General features: G+C 34.1%; 1 protein-coding gene across 1 annotated transcript; it reads right to left on the reverse strand.

Annotated features, from left to right (window-relative positions):
• Nucleotides 1–10,591: 10,591 nt before the first annotated feature.
• On the reverse strand, nucleotides 10,592–11,883 carry LOC127720762 (acetylcholine receptor subunit alpha-1-B-like). The gene has a single exon (XM_052227516.1). The coding sequence runs from the start codon at nucleotides 11,881–11,883 to the stop codon at nucleotides 10,696–10,698; it is 1,188 nt and encodes a 395-aa protein (XP_052083476.1). The 3' UTR covers nucleotides 10,592–10,695.
• Nucleotides 11,884–19,636: the final 7,753 nt, after the last annotated feature.

The raw sequence follows: 19,636 nt of genomic DNA on the forward strand, positions 1-19,636 counted from the left end.
CACAGTATTGGCAAAAGCAAGAAATCTTCAATTGCACAATAGCACAGTATTGCGCAATAGCAAGAAATCTTCAATTGCACAGTATTGCGCAATAGCACAGTATTGTGCAATATCACAGTATTGCGCAATAGCAAGAAATCTTCAATTGTACAATATTGGGCAATAGCACAGTATTGCACAATAGCAAGAAATCTTCAATTGTACAGTCTTTTGCAATAGCAAGAAATATTGGGCAATAGCACAGTTTCTGATCTTGTTGACCTATCTTTTTTCTCACCAAATTCGGATTGGTCTTTGCAATCATTAGCTTGAATATCAGCTCGTTCTGTTCGTTCTAGTTTTTAAGTTCCGTTATTTATATACTATCAATTTATAACAGTCTTTTAAAAAGCTTGTTATTTTTAAATATATTTTGCAGTGATTTCTATCAAGACTGGCGAACCGCTGCTCCAAAGTGTGGACAATTTTTTGAATCAAAGAGTTGGATGTATATGGAATAATGACACTTTTGTTTTAGTCTCCTACCGACGAAGTGGAAGGGGACTTTAGGTTTGCACTCCATCAGTCTGTCTGTCTGTCCATCCGTCAGTCCGGCAAATCAGTTTTCCACACTTTTCTTTATACTTCGAAATATTGATTTTATATTTAGTGTATAGTTTTATCATGACAAGTTACAGATCAAGTTCGAATTTTGTTCCGATCTGACGATTTTGTGCAGAGTTATGGTCCTTTAACTTAAAAAATTCACTCAAATAATCAGTTTTCCTCACTTTTTTTGTCATGCTTGAAGATATTGATTTGATAATTGGTATATAGATTTATCATGACACGTTACAGATCATGTTCAATTTTTTTCCCTGTCTAATGATTTTGTGCAGAGTTATGGTCCTTGGACTTAGAAAATTCACTCAAATAATCAATTTTCCATATATTATTTTCCGTCATGCTTGAAGATATTGACTTGATATTTGTTATATAGTTTACACCATGACAAGTTATAAATCAAGTTAGCATTTTGTTCCAGAACAATGAATTTTTAACCGGTAGGCAATACTCACAGAATGCTAGTTGATACTGACTTTATCAGCAAGAATATCAAGCGAGCCTGCTAGGACGAGCCAATAATCAAGCTGATGATGTCAGTATCAAAAAACAAAATGCCATTTTTAGTGTACCTGACCTTTGGTCAAGTGAGATTTTCTCATCACTTGGTGTCCGTCATCTGTTGTCAGTTAACTTTTTACATTTTTAACTTCTCCTAGAGAACCACTGAATGGAATGAAACCAAACATTGCATGAATATTCCTAATGAGGTGCTGACCAAGTGTTGTTATTTTGTAGCGGATCTATCATCCAAGATGGCCACCAGTTGGGGACTTCCTTTAACATAGGACCTATGAACAATACATACAAATGTGTTCTTTTAGAGAACCACTGAATGGAATGAAAACAAACATGGCACGAATGTTCCTTATGAGGTGCTGACCAAGAGCTGTTACTTTGAAGCCGATCCATCATCCAAGATGGCCGCCAGAGAGGGACTTAGTTTAACATAGGACCCTATAGGAAATACATACTAATGTCTTCTTTTAGAGAACAACTAAATAGAATGAAATAAAACTTAGCATGAATGTTACTTATGAGGTGCTGACCAAGTGTTGTAACTTTGTAGGCGATCAATCATCCAAGATGGCCGCCAGCGGGGACCTAGTTTAACATAGGACCCTATGAGAAATACATACAAATGTTTTCTTTTAGAGAACCGCTGAATGGAATTAAACCAAACATGGCATGAATGTTCCTATCGAGGTGCTGACCAAGTGTTGTTTCGTTGTAGCCAATCAATCATCCATGGTGACTGCCAAGGGGGAAATTAGTCTAACAAAGGACCCTTTGTGAAATACATACAAAAGTCTTCTTTTGAAGAACCACTAAATGCAATGAAACCAAACATGGCATGAATGTTCCTTATGAGGTGCTGACCAAGTGTTTTTACTTTGTAGCAAATCCATCAACCAAGATGGCTGCCAACGGGGGACTTAGTTTAACAAAGGACCCTATGGGAAATATATACAAAGGTCTTCTTCTAGAAAACTGCTTAATGGATTGAAACCAAACACGGTCTGAATGTTTCTTTTGAGGTGCTGACCAAGTGTTGTTACTTTGTAGCTGATTTGTAATCCAAGATGGCTGCCAGTACAGGGAGTAAGTTTAACATAGGTCCCTATGGGAAATACATACAAATGTTTTCTTCTAGAGAACCACTGAACAGAATGAAACCAAACATGGCATGAATGTTCCTATTGAGGTGCTGACCAAGTGTTGTAATTTCGTAGCCAAACCATCATCCAAGGTGACCGCCAGCAGGGGACTTAGTTTCACATAAGACCATATGGAAAATACATACAAATGCCTCTTCTAGAGGAGCACTGAATGGAATGAAACCAAACATGGCATAAATGTTCCTGATGAAGGTGCTGATGAAGTGTTGCTACTTTGTTGCCGATTTACTGTTCAAGATGGCCAACAGGGAGACCTTAGTTTAAAAATAGAACACTATGGGGAAATATGTAACCAATGTCTTCTTCTAAAGAACCTTTGAATGAATTGAAACCAAACATGGTATTAATCTTCCTTATGAAGTGCTTACCTGGTACTTACCAAGTTTTGTAACTTTGTTACTGATTTGTCACCCAAGATGTCAACCAACAGGAGACCTGGTTATAGGAATTACATAAACATTTTTTCTTATATGAACCACTGAATCGAATGAAATCAAATATGGCATGAATGTTCATTATTAGGTGCGAACCAATTAGTGTTGTTACTCTGTTGACGATTTGTTATCCTAGAAGGACACAAACCTACACTTTGAAACACAGAGATGAACCAAAAGTGAAAACAACACGACTAACAAAGGCTATAGGTTACTGACTTAGGACAGGTGCAAAAATGCTGCAGGGTTAAACATGTTTCGTGAGATCTCAACCTCCCCCTTCACTGTACAATGTAGAATAAATAAACGCCTAGTGATAGATACAATTAAAAACCAGTTCAAGAGAAGCCGGAGTCCAACATTTATTTGAGAGTTCGACTTTGCAGTGATTTTAATATAACTTTATCATGACCAGTTTAAATTCAATTTTTGAATTTTGTTCCATCTGATGATTTTTTGCCACATTATCATTGAACATGAAAGATTCACATAAATCACTTTTCCATACTTGTCATACTTGTTTAAGAAAATAACAATCAAAACCAAGGAGTAAACAAAAACTCATAAAACCAAAAGACATTTACAACAACAGTAAAAAATAAATAAGAAACAACACGAACTCCACTAAAAACCGGGAGTGAAATCAGGTGCTTTAAGTTATGCTTGAAGATCTTGATTGGATATTTGGTATATAACTTGGTCATGAGCAGATACATATCATGTTTGAATTTTGTTTGTCTGATTTTGTTTTGCAGAGTTATGGTCCATTAACAGAAAATTCACGCAAATGAGGTTTTCCGCAATTTTTAGGAAATGTGAGCTTTTGCCATCACTTGGCGTCCATCGCTTTGTCGTTGTCTGTTGTCTGGTGTACCCATTTCAAAGATCTTCTCTGAAACTACTGAACCAATTCCACGCAAATTTAAGCTGAATGATCCTTAGGCTATCCAGATTAAAGTTTTGTGTTTTATTTTATTTTTGTCACAAAACATGGCTGCCATGGCTTAAAATAGAACATAGTGGTAAAATCTCAGGCACTTGTCTCAGAAAAAATTTTCCTATATAAAATTGAGAATGGAAATGGGGAATGTGTCAAAGAGACAACAACCCGACCATAGAACAGACAACAGCAGAAGGTCACCAACAGGTCTTCAATGCAGCGAGAAATTCCCGCACCCGGAGGCGTCCTTCAGCTGGCCCCTAAACAAATATATATACTAGTTCAGTGATAATGAACGCCATACTAAACTCCATACCTTTATGTTATATTAAGGTATATAGGAAATTTTTTTTCTGAGACAAAATTTCCTATATACCTTCATGTTATATTAAGGTATATAGGACATTTTTTTTCTGAGACAAGTGCCTGTGGGTAAAATGCAGTTTTTGGCTTATATTTTAAAAACTAAAGCATTTAGAGCAAATCTGACATGGGGAAGAAATGTTTATTAAATCAAGATCTATCTTTCAGATGAATCAAATAACCCATTGTTGGGTTGCTGCCGCTAAATTGGCAATTTGAAGGAAATTTTGCAGTTTTTAGTTAACCTGTTTCTCATCACTTGGCGTTGTCGTCTGTTAACTTTTACAAAATTCTCTATAACTACTGGGCCAAATTGAACTAACTTGGCCTAAATCATCATTGGAGTGCCTTGTTTAAAAATTGTATCCAAAGACCCTGCTAACCAACTAATATGGCCGCCATGGTTAGAAATAGAACTAACGAGTTAAATACAGATTTTGGCTTATATCACTGAAACTAAAGCATTAACAGAAAATCTGACATTGGGTAAAAATGTTAATCGGGTCAAAATTTATCTGCCCTGCAATTTTCAGACTAATCAGAAAACCCGTTATTGGGTTGCTGCCCCTGAATTGGTAATTTTATGGAAATTTTGCAGTTTTTATACGACCACAAATTTTTTTTCAATACCACAAAAAGGAAGGTTGGGATTGATTTTGGGGGTGATGGTACCAACAGTTTAGGAATTAGGGGCCAAAAAGGGGCATAAACAAGCATTTTTGTAGTTTCCAGACATCAATTTGGGTGCAAGTGTATGGATCTCTCTGAAATTGTACCACAAGGTTCCAGATCACAAATGGAAAGCTGGGATTGAGTTTGGGGTTAATTGCCCCAGACGTTCAGGAATTAGGGGAAAAAAAGGGGCCAAAAACAAGCATGTTTCTAGTTTCCAGACAACAACTTGTGTTTAAGTATATGGATCTCTCTAAAATTGTACTTCAAGGTTCCATACCATAAAAAGAAGGCTGCAATTGCGTTTGGGGGTAATTACTCCAAAAGGGGTGGTGGGGGTTCAAAAAGTTGGGGGGATTTTTTTTTCCAATATTTTTTTTGGGAAAGGGGTGTCATTTTTTTTTCTTCAAAATTTTTGAATGGTACCAACAGTTAAGGAATTAGGGGCCAAAAAGGGGCCGAAAATAAGCATTTTTCTATTTTCAGGACAATAACTTGTGTTTAAGTGTATGGATCTCTCTGAAATTATACCACAAGTTTCCATACCACAAAGGGATGGTTAGGATTGACTTTGGGGGGTAATGGCTCAAACCGTTTAGGAATTAGGGGCAAAAAAGGGGGAAACAAGGGTTTTCTGGTTAATGGACAATGTAAAAGCAGTGTAAGGGAGGTAATCTAAAAACAAAATTGTACAATGTTGGAATACCTCCCTTAAACTGCTTTTAAATTATCTATTTAAGACTTTTATGATGTATTTAAATGGGTAATTATGGTTGCAAACTTCATTGGTAATTTGAATTGAGATTATAACCATATCTTGAGGGAAAGAATTTTTTTTGAGAAAAGGGGGGGGGGGGGCAGTTTTTTTTTTATTTCGTATTCTCAACCCAATTAAAACATACATTTTTCGGTCAAAAGCTCCTTAGAGCTTGTGTTTGTATCTTAACTTGTGCCGAATCAAAATATTTCTTTTCTTTTACAGTAAAAGATAAATTGACGATAAAAAGAACCAGAGGCTCTCAAGAGCCTGTGTCGCTCACCTGATTCTACTTTGGTTTTGGAAATCATGTAAAAATAGATTAAAATCATAACAGATACCTAATAATGATTGAGGCCAAATTTGGTTTAATATTGGCCCCGTAATTTAATCAAAAGCAGACCACTTTTGTAAAGTTTACAGAAATTACCAATAAATTCATTGAAATTGTAGAAATGACTTTATACGGACAATAACTCCAACAAGATGTCAATTGACAATTTTGCTTATGTTGACTTATGTGTAGATCTTTTTTTCTTGATATTTTTGCCGTTTACAGTATATTTTAATCTATAAAGATACATGTATTAAGGTAATTTCCTTAAAATGAGAAATAAAGTTGTTCCACCCAGGGCCTGTATTATGCTGGAAATATTTAAATCTTTTTTGGAACACCTTTCAATAAAAATTTGGGCAGGGGTTTGGGGGGCATTCACCATATATAAGTATGCTGAAAGCTAAGTGGCTAAGTTTAATTCCATTTGGCCAAGTTACAAGAAATAGTAAGTAAAACTATGTTCACGCATACTACACGTCGTGATAATTGTTCGGTTGTATGAATGAAGTCGCGTGGGTTTCATTAATGAATTGACGCGGATGGACATGAACACGTGACGTTGCTGCACTGATACATATCGTCATTGCCTAATATTTTCGAGTATCAGGTCCTGTCCATGATCTTAAAAAATATGACAGTAAGATCAATGGAGAAATGTACAAATCGTCGATCAAATGATAGTCAGCTGTACATTATTTATTAACTACTCTGTTATTGGACTTAATATGATGATAACTGCCTGTGCTTTTATCAGGAAAGAATTTAATACGTTTCCAGATAAAACTTGCCGGAATGGCTTTGAGTGGGATCCCATCTGTGGGATGGTGTTAAAGCTGGTGAAACTAGCTTTTGTATACGTAGTCTGTAATATCAGGTTAAATGTTTTGGTACCAATATATGAGATATTGGGTTTTTAAATAATGGATTCGAATATATCACAGTTCATTCACATCTAAATCGGCAGTCCAATTCAATAAACATAAACAAATTGGTAAAGTCCAAATTCATTTGATAGAGTCCAAATATAAAATAACAGTGTTATACAAATCAGTAATTTAAACCAAAAACAACATATCTGATTACATTGGAAAATCCTAACGCAGTTCATGTGCTGTCGTTGGCATATCCAAACGGAGTCCCATCATACAAATTATCTTTCTTTAAATACCAAATATAGCGTTGCTAACAACAAAGTTTGTAATGGTCATTTTGTCAACAGAAATTAGATAACAGATTGATTCCGTTTATCAAAGAGAAATTATTTACACGCTTGTGTATTGAATTAAACATAATTGATCAAATAGAAATATTGAATAACCGTAAGATGTAAGTGCAATCTTGACCATAAGTATTGACAAATATAAATTTACAATCTAACATGTTTCAGGTGTAATCACATATTTCGGACATTTAAACTCATTATGAATTTCGAGATCATTACTATTGAATAAATTTAATATGCCTGGTGCATACGAAATGTACACGTTAATAAACTGTAATAAAAATCAACATAATTAAAAAGTTTTGAATATAAAATTTAGTATAACAATAATGTGTGACACTATACAAAAGTGTCAACTCGGCCAATAAGAATAACTTGGCTAATATTGACTTTTTTTCGTATTGGCCGAGTTCTGATCCGGCTAATACAGGATTTCGGAACGTCTTTGACTTTTAGATCAAACGTCATGATGAACACCAACTTAATGTAAATTTAACTGTCGTTTGGAAGACGCTGTTTTCTTTTTTTTTATACGCAATAAACATACCGAAACTTTCAGTTTGGCAAATATTTCAGGCTGAAGACGACCACATTCAATTAAAAGTGTTTGTAAGCAGAAAATTTAATTATTTCAGATTTGGGCAACGAATCTGTAGATTATATCACAAATCTCATTTCTTGTCGACCTCACAACTATTAAATTTTTTTTATCAATTTAATAGGTACAAATCGATTTTCTATTTATTTTCTATCCTAGTGGTTTTTTTTTTTTGTAAGTGTCATTTATTTTTCAACCCGAACCAGGCATATGAATTGTTGAAGGGTGACCTGCAACAGATCAAGTCTTTGTTCTTTGATTAATTGGTGTATGGATAGTTGTCTCATTGTCAATTATATTCAACTCCTAGTTTTATTTAATCCTTTGTTTCTGCATCTCTCATGCAATGGCAGTACCTGTCCAATTACAATTTATGCGTTGTGTCTAAATATGAATTGCAACACTTTATAGTGACTGAAAAGGGTGAACAAATCATCAGAAAATTTATAAGACACATCGAAACAGCACCAAATCATTTGACATTGCAGCTTATAAAAGGAAATTCAGATTTGGAGAGTTTCATTTTCAAGGTAAAAAAATGGTAAATTCTTGTGAAATGAAATAAAACACCAAAAAAAAAAAAAAAAAAAAAAAACAGGTAACATTGTAGTTAATTAATAAATATATCCTTACATGATTATTTCTGTATTGACCTTGTTATTTGTCATCGACCAGTTGCATTGGACAAGGCCAGCCCAATACAGAAATAGTCACGTAATAATATCAGAAATAATTCATGTGGGCTGGGGCTTGAATTTATACTGATTTCAACTTGAGTTGGTCCTTTATGCTTATTATTTTACCTCGAGCAATAGCGAGGGGTAAAATATTGGCATCAAGGGCAAACCGTGGTAAAATCAGTATAAATTCAAGTCCCCATGAATTATTTCTATTCTAATAGGAAAAATACGGCAATTCTTTTGGATCGAAGCGCTCTAGGTGAAGGCAAATATTTGCTGTTCCCGTAATTAAACACACTATTAATATTAACGTAAAAGACAAAGAAAACTGAATTAGTGACATGCTTAAACGATTTACAATAACATACTTAGACTGGTTTGGACGTAGTTAAATGTAGATCCAAAGCGTTTGAATGGCGTTATATTGCAATATGTCTTACTAGAAAAAAGTATAAGAAAAATACCGAACTCCAAGGCAAATTCAAAAATGGGAAGTCCATAAAACTGACAAAATCGAACGCTATTAATCAACAGAACAAGTGAAAAACAACTGCCATATTCCAAACTTGGTACTGGCATTTTCCGAAGAAAGGGGTGGGATAAACCTGGTTTTATAGCTAGCTAAAACTCTCCCTTGTTTGACAGTTGTTTATAGTTCGTTATATTGACAAAATTGGGTGAGCAACCCAAACAGACTAGTCGATCATTAACTCTCTTGCTGCCGGAGAGACACATATGTCAATACGTTTTATATATGCAAGCATCTGTTCATCAATGTATCACTTTCAAAAAAACATCGACGATTATACAGCGTAATATGTTTCTTCGATGGGTCTCTAATGTAATGTCATTAGTGCGTGACGTCATATATATATATATATATATATATCAAATGACGTCGTAGTTGGGCATGTGCAGCTACAGACGTCAAGCTGCAGTATTTTCTGGCACACGAAATGCAACCATATTAAATAAGCGGCAGCAAGAGGGTAAACTTAATCATTTTAGATTGGTACATACGTAGTAACTGCTTTAATTGTTGTTTTGTGAATGTATAACGTGGAAAGACTATAATAAAACATTTATCCTGAATCTGGTACATACCATTTGGTGTATATTAATTCTTTCTAATGTCATTGTTATCTTAATAATTAATATTTATTTGTAGCAAATTGCATGTTAATCCCCTGACCGGACCCTTTAGGTATTTTTACTCTTTATTCCTGCATTAAACTTTTTTCAAAAGAGGTTTATAACAAGTGGCCTTCAATTAATTACCTTCCAAATTTAATAATTTAATACAACCTAATAAATTACTTCTTTTATCTTTTGCTAAAATAATGTCTGGCTCTTAGAAAATCGTATTTACTCTCCAGCAATCAACGTTATGTTCCACTACACAATTGACATGAAAGAAGACTCACTTTTTTTTCGTGTACATAATAATATTATAACAATTATAGCCTTTAAATATTTTAATATTGTCTCCTTTATAGAACGTTGAGCTTACTGTATCCTATATTTTACTGCTTTGTCGCAATGATGAATTACGAATTTTAATATTTTCAGCGATTTTTGTGCAAAAATCCATATTTTGACCCAGAAATTAACAGAAATCAGCTTATTGAATTCTTTCAACTTTTTAATGACCAATAGGTTGTGCCAGTAAATCAAATAATACCAAGAAACCTTTTGTTGGATAATTCTTTAACTAGAATGACTGAACTATTTGGTTTTGACATTTTTCGTTTTTCATTTTTTCCAACTTACAGCATACCTGATGAATTTTATTCTTGAAAGTCACAGAAACCAGTATAATATACTGAAAACAAACTTTAGGATGATCAAAAATGTAAGAAAATATACATTTCGATCACAAAGACATCTATTTGATACTTTTTTTTTATTTATCTTTTGGATTTTCAATGATTTGCATGGTCTTGATTTCAACTGTAAAAAAAACATGTAACATCAAATTTATTTCAATAACTTTTAATTTTGTTATAAAGCTTAAAATGTGACTTTTATAAAAATGGTTGATTCAAAGACAATATATCCGGATTTATTTCTGTGAAAAGAAAACTGGAATATTTCGTAGGTTAATGAGAAAAGGGCTTTGTAGACTTCAAACAACAAAAAACTATTTTTTACGCTAAAGGGAGACTTAATAAAATCTTCAAACTACATTGGACTTTAATATTTTCCTAGGGGGAGAGGGGTTACATTGCAACCACAGTATACGTCTATGATACTACAAGTTTAGGGAGTGGTATGAAAAATAACACCAAAGAAAAGAAAACACGAACTAAAGGAAATAATCATTGAAATGATATCCCACCAATATAGCTATAAAATATGCACAGTTGACAATGATTAAGACACAGTATAATATAACCTAAATGAAATGATATCATGTCAATACAGCTATGAAATATGCACAGTTGATAATGAATAAGACACAATATGATATAACCATCACAATAGTATCTAATCCGTCGCAGACATCCTTCCAAGATGGACTTATCTCTGTCCAAGTTTTCTCTCCTTCACAATCGTTTGTAAACGGATGCACTCTTGTTACTGTATTTCTCCTTGTTCCAATATACCTCCAGAGAACGTTCATTTTAGTCTGTGGATCTTTATTATAAAGCAAAGATATGTAAATTGTTACAGCAAGAATCATTCCACTTATTGCTATGGTAACAATCATTATGATTAAGAGAAGACTCATTGGATTGGACGTTGCTGGTATAGCAGTTTGGACCATAGACAAAAATATTGCATAGGATAATAATACAGTTATTGAAAGTCCTATACGTTCTCCGGATTCTACGGGAAGAAGAAAAACCAAGGGATTGAGTAATCCAAACAATATAGTAGGTACACACACTAATACTGTGTAATATAAAGGTGCACGTTGTATTGTTAGTGTGAAGGTAAAAATGGAATAGCCATTCCAATTTGACGTTTCACCTTTATATGATTGTAATGACCAGTCCGAATTTGGTGTGAAAAAGGATAGTTCAACAGGATCAGAAACTGAATTCAATGTTACTATATTCACTGGCATTCCCACCACATTAAATATCAGATAACACGTCTGAGAATCAAACGGAAACTTATATATATTTGTTGTACATTTGGATGCCAATACGTCGGCAGTGAATATATTCACCCCACCAGTATAATTGATTGTTGCAAAGTTAGCGTTGTCTCCTCCCAATGGTTCATATGTTTCAACTGAATTTACAAGTGCAAACTTTGGGGTCCAAATATCGGTAACAGGTACTACTATGTCTTGTGCATTACCATATGACGACGGAGTCCACGTTAAGTCTTCATCTGTCCATGTCGCACCTAATCCAGCTGTTAATTCAAGAGTCTGGTCCACTTCTTGAAATCTAATTATGGTAACCAAATATATAGTCAAAGTAATATTTAAAGGTGACGAAAAATCAGAATTTGGAACTATAGATTTTTGGTAATTTGAAAACACATCACTATATAACTGTTTTATATTTGATTTACTCTGACAACGAACGGCGTTCAACAATATCGCACATAGAAACCAAAATCTGATTGATGGAATTTTATCCATTCTAGGTAACTATTCAGTAGAGCACAAATGTATAACCAGTACTTAGATTAAAGTCTTCGTAATGAGCAGGAAGCACATAACATGTTCTGATAAATATACTGTTCTTAATTATAACCTTATAACCTTTTAATTTGTTTTAATCACATCTACTTACTGTTAAATCAACAATGTACAATTATTGTTTTAATTAGAGATTATATTTAAGTAATTGACAAACAATAATAAAAATATAAGGAAATACATAACCGAAAGGTAATAACGAATAAAAGGAAAAGCCGGATGAGCGTCAGCGTATGAATGTATCAAATTCATTAATACAACAAATATATTAAAATGTGACTTATACTAGAAAACAAGTAATGGACGTCCGAGTGTCAATTGTACGGAATCAGTGACTTATACTAGAAAAACAAGTAATGGACGTCAGAGTGTCAATTGTACGGAATCAGTGACTTATACTAGAAAAACAAGTAATGGACGTCAGAGTGTCAATTGTACGGAATCAGTGACTTATACTAGAAAACAAGTAATGGACGTCAGAGTGTCAATTGTACGGAATCAGTGACTTATACTAGAAAACAAGTAATGGACGTCAGAGTGTCAATTGTACGGAATCAGTGTTATATTATCTAGAATGAGTATCAATAGAAAAATACAAATCAAATATCCTCAAATTTTCCATACAATTTACATTAATGTTTCAATAATTGCAATGACAAATCAGACGTACATGTGTCTATATCTACACTAGAAACTCTTGATTCTCTTTCAAACACAATCTATAATATATATCCAAGGTTTATGACATAAATGTTATTTATATAACATAAACGGTACCAATTTGACTGCACCAGTTCAACATTTCGATAAAAAATGTTTCTTCAGTGATGTCGAGGCCTAAATATTTGAAAATTCAAATTGGTGTGGACGTTTTATGCGAACCTTTCAACCTATGCAAACTATGAAACGATTGATTACGATACGGCAGCTATAGAGCTTGTGACGTCATTGGTATTTTAAAATCCGTCTGACCTACAACATAAATCATTCATCAACAACGGTGGTAAAAATTAAAAAAAAATATTGTGATGATTAGTACTGCTTTCCGTAAACGATATCCAGTTTGTTGGTATCTGTTACATTTTACTAGTGTTGAAGGAGTGCCATTCTGTCGCCCCACAATCAACTACAGATCTTACTAGCAAAATGTATGCTCTTGTTTTGCATTTATGAGGGCAGTTGAATCGGCGTTGACACATCACATTATCATGTATCGATTATTTGGCCCCGTCCCCTAAATGATGATCTATTGACTTTGAAACTTAAATTTGCACAGTTTAAATAAATGTTAAAGTTTTAGATTATGTCGGTTTGAACTGGAATCCCTAATGGATATCCCATCGAATTAGAAATAAAGGATACTAAGACACAGTTAAGTCTGCCTTATATCTTGACTTACATCTAGTATTTGATAATGAGGGTCGGTTGAGAACAAACCTTAACGGCAAAGAGAGGATTTCAGCTTTTCAATTTTGAACATTTGATACCTTTCTTTGACGAATATCCCACCTCCTGCCACTCAATATTGATACATTTACACCAAACAAAATTCTTGCATCTTTTATATTGAAGTTGGACAAATGGGTGGTTATCAGTAAAATAAATATTAGGTAAACAATCAAAGAAGCACATAATTTTATAGTTTGAGCTTGAGTGTGGGGTAAGATAATGAAATCATGAACAGTCAATAATGTACAAACCGTCTTTTTGACATAGTTACCAGATCAATAAGGCAATGCCTTCTATTGCATATTGTCAATTACCAAGGATTTTGATGGTAGATGTAAAAATATGAAATTCCAATTCCATCTGCAATCATTGCATACTGCAGTTGTGTACATTTGACCATACATTTCAAATCAAAAGAAAGTATTCCGTGTGAAGACTGACGTTTTGGACATGGAAAGACGTCTTTCTATTTTCAATATCTTATTTGTATACAAACTTTGTGTATTTTGAGGTTAAAGTTCTATTTTTGCCACAGAAAATTAAAACAGGAGGAAAATTTTGTTCAAACAACTCTCGGGTAAGTTACTTCCTAATATTTCCTAATATGCCATAAAATATTTGTAGAAATTTTTACAGGGGTGTCAGGAGGATTTGCAATAAATGCAAGGATTATGTAACTTTATTGACAATAACCGCCAAACTCTGTATGTGCCTGTTCTGAGTCCGGAGCTTGTAAATCACTGGTTGTTATTGGTCGCTGCCTTTTTTGTTTTTCGCTTATTGATTCGTACATAAATCAGTTGGTTTTCTTGCATGAATTGTTTTACAATTTGTCATTTCGGGGACTGTTATAACGTAATGTGTGGTATGGGTTTTGCTCATTGTTGAAAGCCGTTCGATGACCTATTAATGATTACATCCACGTCATTTGGTGTCTGATGACTATATACATGTAGCCTCATTGGCGATCATAGAAAATCGTCTTTTTTAAATTAGAAAAAAGAATCGAAGATTTCCGCTTTTTTTGTGAAAGGGCTAACCCCTTAGGAAATTTTGATACGTTTTATTTGGGAATATGCTGCTATGACTAAACAGTATAATTTACAAGATTAATTGGATTAGTCTTGAAAATCAATGATTATAAATACTGAGAACATACAAATATTATTGCAGAACTAAAAAAAAAAAAAAACAAAAACATCCAACCCAGATGAGATCATTCCATTGCTGCTGAAAAAAACTAATAGTGGAAATATGCTCTTACATCTTCATTTTTTTAAAAGTCTACTAAAACAGCAGGATGGGGAGAAGAGACATTAATTGTCGAAATCCGGATATGGTGTACTAATTTTTGCACCTCTTGTTTGCGGTTTACCATCTTTTCAGCAAGTTTATTATTTTCTGTTTGGTATTAAATTAATAGTTAAGATTCATTTTGTTACATCTGGCGATCCGTTTATTTGGTAATCGCCAATGGCAGTCAGCAGGGTTTAAGAACATCCGTTGTTCGACCTGTTAGTCAAATGCGTTTTGTTTAAATATACTTTTTCACTTTTTGGTCTTTTGGGAAATGTTGTTTGTGCTGTATATAGACCCCTCTACAAAACAATTTGTTTTGCAGGCACACGTATAAAAATTGCGGTTTTATCCGACGCAATGATAGGTTTGAACGTTGTTTTCAATTGAGACTTATTTATATTTTTTCCTTTGGGCTTGTATTATATTTTCCTTCGGGTTTCTATGATCCGTTCATCCTATTTCGACTCTTTCAAAATTCAAGAGTCTATCCTAAATTGAGGTAAATCATATGGCCTTCCAAATACCGTTTCGATTCCTCACTCCACTGAAGAGACATAAATTGTCGATATCCGGATATGGTGTACAAAATTTTGCACCTCATGTTTGCAGTATACCATCTTTTCCCCAAGTTTATTATTTTCTGTTTGGTATTAAATTAATAATAAAGATCCATTTTATTACATCTTGTGATCCGTTTATTTGGCAATCGCCAATGGCAGTCAGCAAGGTTTAAGAAAATCCGTTGTTCTACTTGTTAGTTAAATGCGTTTTGTTTAAATATACTTTATCAATTTTTCGGTCTTTTGGAAAATGTTGTTTGTGCTGTATTTAAACCCCTCTACCAAGAAATTTGTTTTGCATGCACACGTATAAAAATTGCGGTTTTTATCCAACGCAATCATAGGTTTGAACGTTGTTTTCAATTTAGACTTATTTATAATTATATTATATATATATATGTATCAATGCCTATTACATATAGGTCAAATAGATAGCATGGGCAAGATTTTATGGTAAATTGTTAAAGGCTGTACAAAAAATAATGAATTTAAAACCCACCAAGGCATACAATTTAAATGAAATCATACATTGACCTCTGTAAAAATGCACTCATGAGGGTCAAATTGGGGTTTACAGAATAAGAAATAATGGCAAAAAATAATTAATAGAGAAACATGAGCAAAAATATTAACAATTTAGAATAATGGGGTGCAAACGTATAAAGAATAACTGTGGAAAATGAAAACAAATTAGGTAAAACAATACCGATTACAAAAATGAATGTACAGAATAAAGAGAAATTTTAGAGATAAATAAAAAATGCCTAATCATTTAAAGAATACAGAAATAAAGGACCTCATAATCCCCTCCTCATACTTAAATATTTTGTAAAAAGTTTATAAAAACACATGTTGATCATACAGACAAGGAAAAATTTCATGTTTCATTAGGTCTCCGTTCGATCGTCATTGTTGACCTATAGTTGCTTCCAACCAAGTCATCTGGACTCTGGATAATTGTTGTCACTAGGTCACCGTATAGCCATCATTGTTGACCTATAGTTGCTACCAACCAAGTCATCTGGACTCTGGATAATAGTTGTCACTAGGTCACCGTATAGCCATCATTGTTGACCTTTAGTTGCTTCCAACCAAGTCATCTGGACTTTGGTGGATAGTTGTCACTAGGTCACCGTATGGTCATCATTGTAGTCTATACCATCCATTTCATTTGGATTTTGATGGGTAGTTGTCACTAGGTCATCGTATGGCCTTCATTGTTGACCTATAGTGGCTTCCATCCACGTCATTCGGACTCTGGTGGATAGTTGTTACTAGGTCACCGTATGGCCTTCATTGTTGACCTATAGTTGATTCCATACACGTTGTTTGAACTCTTACAACCACTTATTGGCCACTAATTTATGGCCGACCACCACTTATTGACCACTGATTTCCAACCACCACCACTTATTGGCCCCTGGTTTATTGCCGACCACCACTTATTTGCCACTGATGAATGGCCTAACACCACTTATTGGCATCACAATGGACATTCCCTTACAACATAAATAATTAAAAGTATTCACAAATAAACTTTAAAAAATATCTTTGCCATTGCACTGAATTGATCGACTCATGCACGTCAATATAGAAAAAAAAAGGTTAAACTAGAAAATGAAAATAACACTTTATAAATGTCGTGAGTCTGAAGCGCTTGTCTGTATTTACCTGTGAGTCTGAAGCGCTTGTCTGTATTTACCTGTGAGTCTGAAGCGATTGTCTGTATTTACCTGCGAGTCTGAAGCGCTTGTCTGTATTTACATGTGAGTCTGAAGCGCTTGTCTGTATTTACATGTGAGTCTGAAGCGCTTGTCTGTATTTACCTATGAGTCTGAAGCGCTTGTCTGTATTTACCTGTGAGTCTGAAGCGATTGTCTGTATTTACCTGTGAGTCTAAGCGCTTGTCTGTATTTACATGTGAGTCTGAAGCGCTTGTCTGTATTTACCTGTGAGTCTGAAGCGCTTGTCTGTATTTACCTGTGAGTCTGAAGCGCTTGTCTGTATTTACCTGTGAGTCTGAAGCGCTTGTCTGTATTTACATGTGAGTCTGAAGCGCTTGTCTGTATTTACATGTGAGTCTGAAGCGCTTGTCTGTATTTACATGTGAGTCTGAAGCGCTTGTCTGTATTTACATGTGAGTCTGAAGCGCTTGTCTGTATTTACCTGTGAGTCTGAAGCGCTTGTCTGTATTTACCTGTGAGTCTGAAGCGCTTGTCTGTATTTACCTGTGAGTCTGAAGCGATTGTCTGTATTTACCTGTGAGTCTGAAGCGCTTTTCTGTATTAACCTCCATCAGGAATAATCAATCATAAAGAAGCCAGTGATGTAAACAAACGTAGTTACTTTATGCGCTATACGACCAAAACAGACATAAAAAGAATAGCCAAATTTATTTAAGGTCACCAATCATGGTAACATCTCCCTCCTAGATAAAGAACAGACAACAACATAGCAAAAAACCCACATTTATGTTATCTTGTATATATATATATATAAACCGGTGAATAAATATAACTTTTTATAATTCCTTAAATTATTATTTTTTTTACTTTACAGGTCTGTGTTTGTAAATTATGATAAAAAGAATCGATATTAGTTTCTTGCGTCTTTTTCGATTGGTGAAAACCTTAACCTTGTTTACATGTGTAGTAATGACATTTGTTTGAACATACTTTTTATTTGATTTTCTTAAATGCGAAGAATTTAAAGATATATTTTTATACCAGTATCCTTTCGGCAATGTCAGTAGTATTGTTCAAGTACTGAAACTGAAAGGTATTACACATACAAAAGAAATCAATGATGTCTATCGGTTATATAAAATAATGAATTCACCAAGTTTCCTATTCTGATATCGGACACGGACTTCTCCATAACTGAGTTTTACTGTGCGTACTGTTGTACGTTTGTTTTTTCTACATTGGCTAGAGGTATAGGGGATGGTTGAGATCTCAAAAAACATGTTTAACCCCGCCGCACTTTTGCGCCTGTCCCAAGTCAGGAGCCTCTGGCCTTTGTTAGTCTTGTATTATTTTTAATTTTAGTTTCTTGTGTATAATCAATTAATGTGGAGTTTAGTATGACGTCCATTATCACTGAACTAGTATACATATTTGTTTAGGGGCCAGCTGAAGGACGCCTCCGGGTGCGGGAGTTTCTCGCTGCATTGAAGACCCATTGGTGGCCTTCGGCTGTTGTCTGCTCTATGGTCGGGTTGTTGTCTCTTTGACACATTCCCCATTTCCATTCTCAATTGTACCTATAAATGCCTGCAATAAACCTTTTTCTTTGTTGGTAATTGTAAAATCAAAATGTAGTAACCATAGTCATAGATCAGCAATAAGAAGAACCTGGGGAAATGGCGGAAATCCGGATATTTATGTTTACTTTTCACTTGGGTACGAACCGGAGGTACAAGATGAGATTAATGAAGAAATTCATGTGCATAATGACATAATCCAAGGATCATTCGATGAAGTGTACAGAAATAATATATATAAAACAACTTTGAACATCAGATGGGTACATGTTCATTGTTCTCATCTTCAATACGTTTTATTCATCGACGATGATTATTTCCTCAATGTGAAAGAAATATTATCTTATGTACGAATGTTATCAAAATTTAACATTTCTAATAAAATGTATGGATATCGAGGTCAATGCTGGAATCCTATCCGATTATGTTTTCATGAAAAAACTTACATTTCCCTGGATAAATATCAGTACGATTATTGGCCGGACTATTTATTAGGCGGAACAATATTTACCACAATGGATGTGGTTATAAGAATATCAAGTGCAATTCCATATATTAAAATGATCAGCATCGATGATACGTATGTAGGAATTGCTGCTCATCTTTAAGGAATTAAATTGATTGATGAAAGAATGTTTTCAAAACAATCTCGTTCCGCTAGTCAAATGAAATATTATCTAAGTGCTCATGGATATGATGAAGAATCTTTTATCGCCACATGGGAAGAATTCACAAAGTTTTAAAAACACAGTTTCAATTGTTCTCACTGTTTAATCGAAACATAATGAGCTAATTTAAACACTTTTGCATTTACCATGTGTAATGATTTGTATATTTTATTTTTACATATCTTTTTTTTCTCAGTTTTGCAAACTTCAATCATGTCCAAGGATTACAAGAAAGTTATTCCTTTTATGGACTCTTCGTTTCAGCACAGTATTGAGGGATGTAAATGTGAACGAAGTAAAATATAATGTAAACGGTAATGAGATAAAAGACCACAATATTGAAAATAAAGAAACTCTTAGACATCACCATACTCACGTATGTATATCTCTACTAACGTGCTCGTATTTCGTGCATTTCATAGGCTGTCGTTTAATACGTTAGAACATCATTATGC

This window comes from Mytilus californianus, unplaced genomic scaffold (genome assembly GCF_021869535.1).
Source record: "Mytilus californianus isolate M0D057914Y unplaced genomic scaffold, xbMytCali1.0.p SCAF_11, whole genome shotgun sequence".
NCBI classification, from domain to species: Eukaryota; Metazoa; Mollusca; class Bivalvia; order Mytilida; family Mytilidae; genus Mytilus; species Mytilus californianus.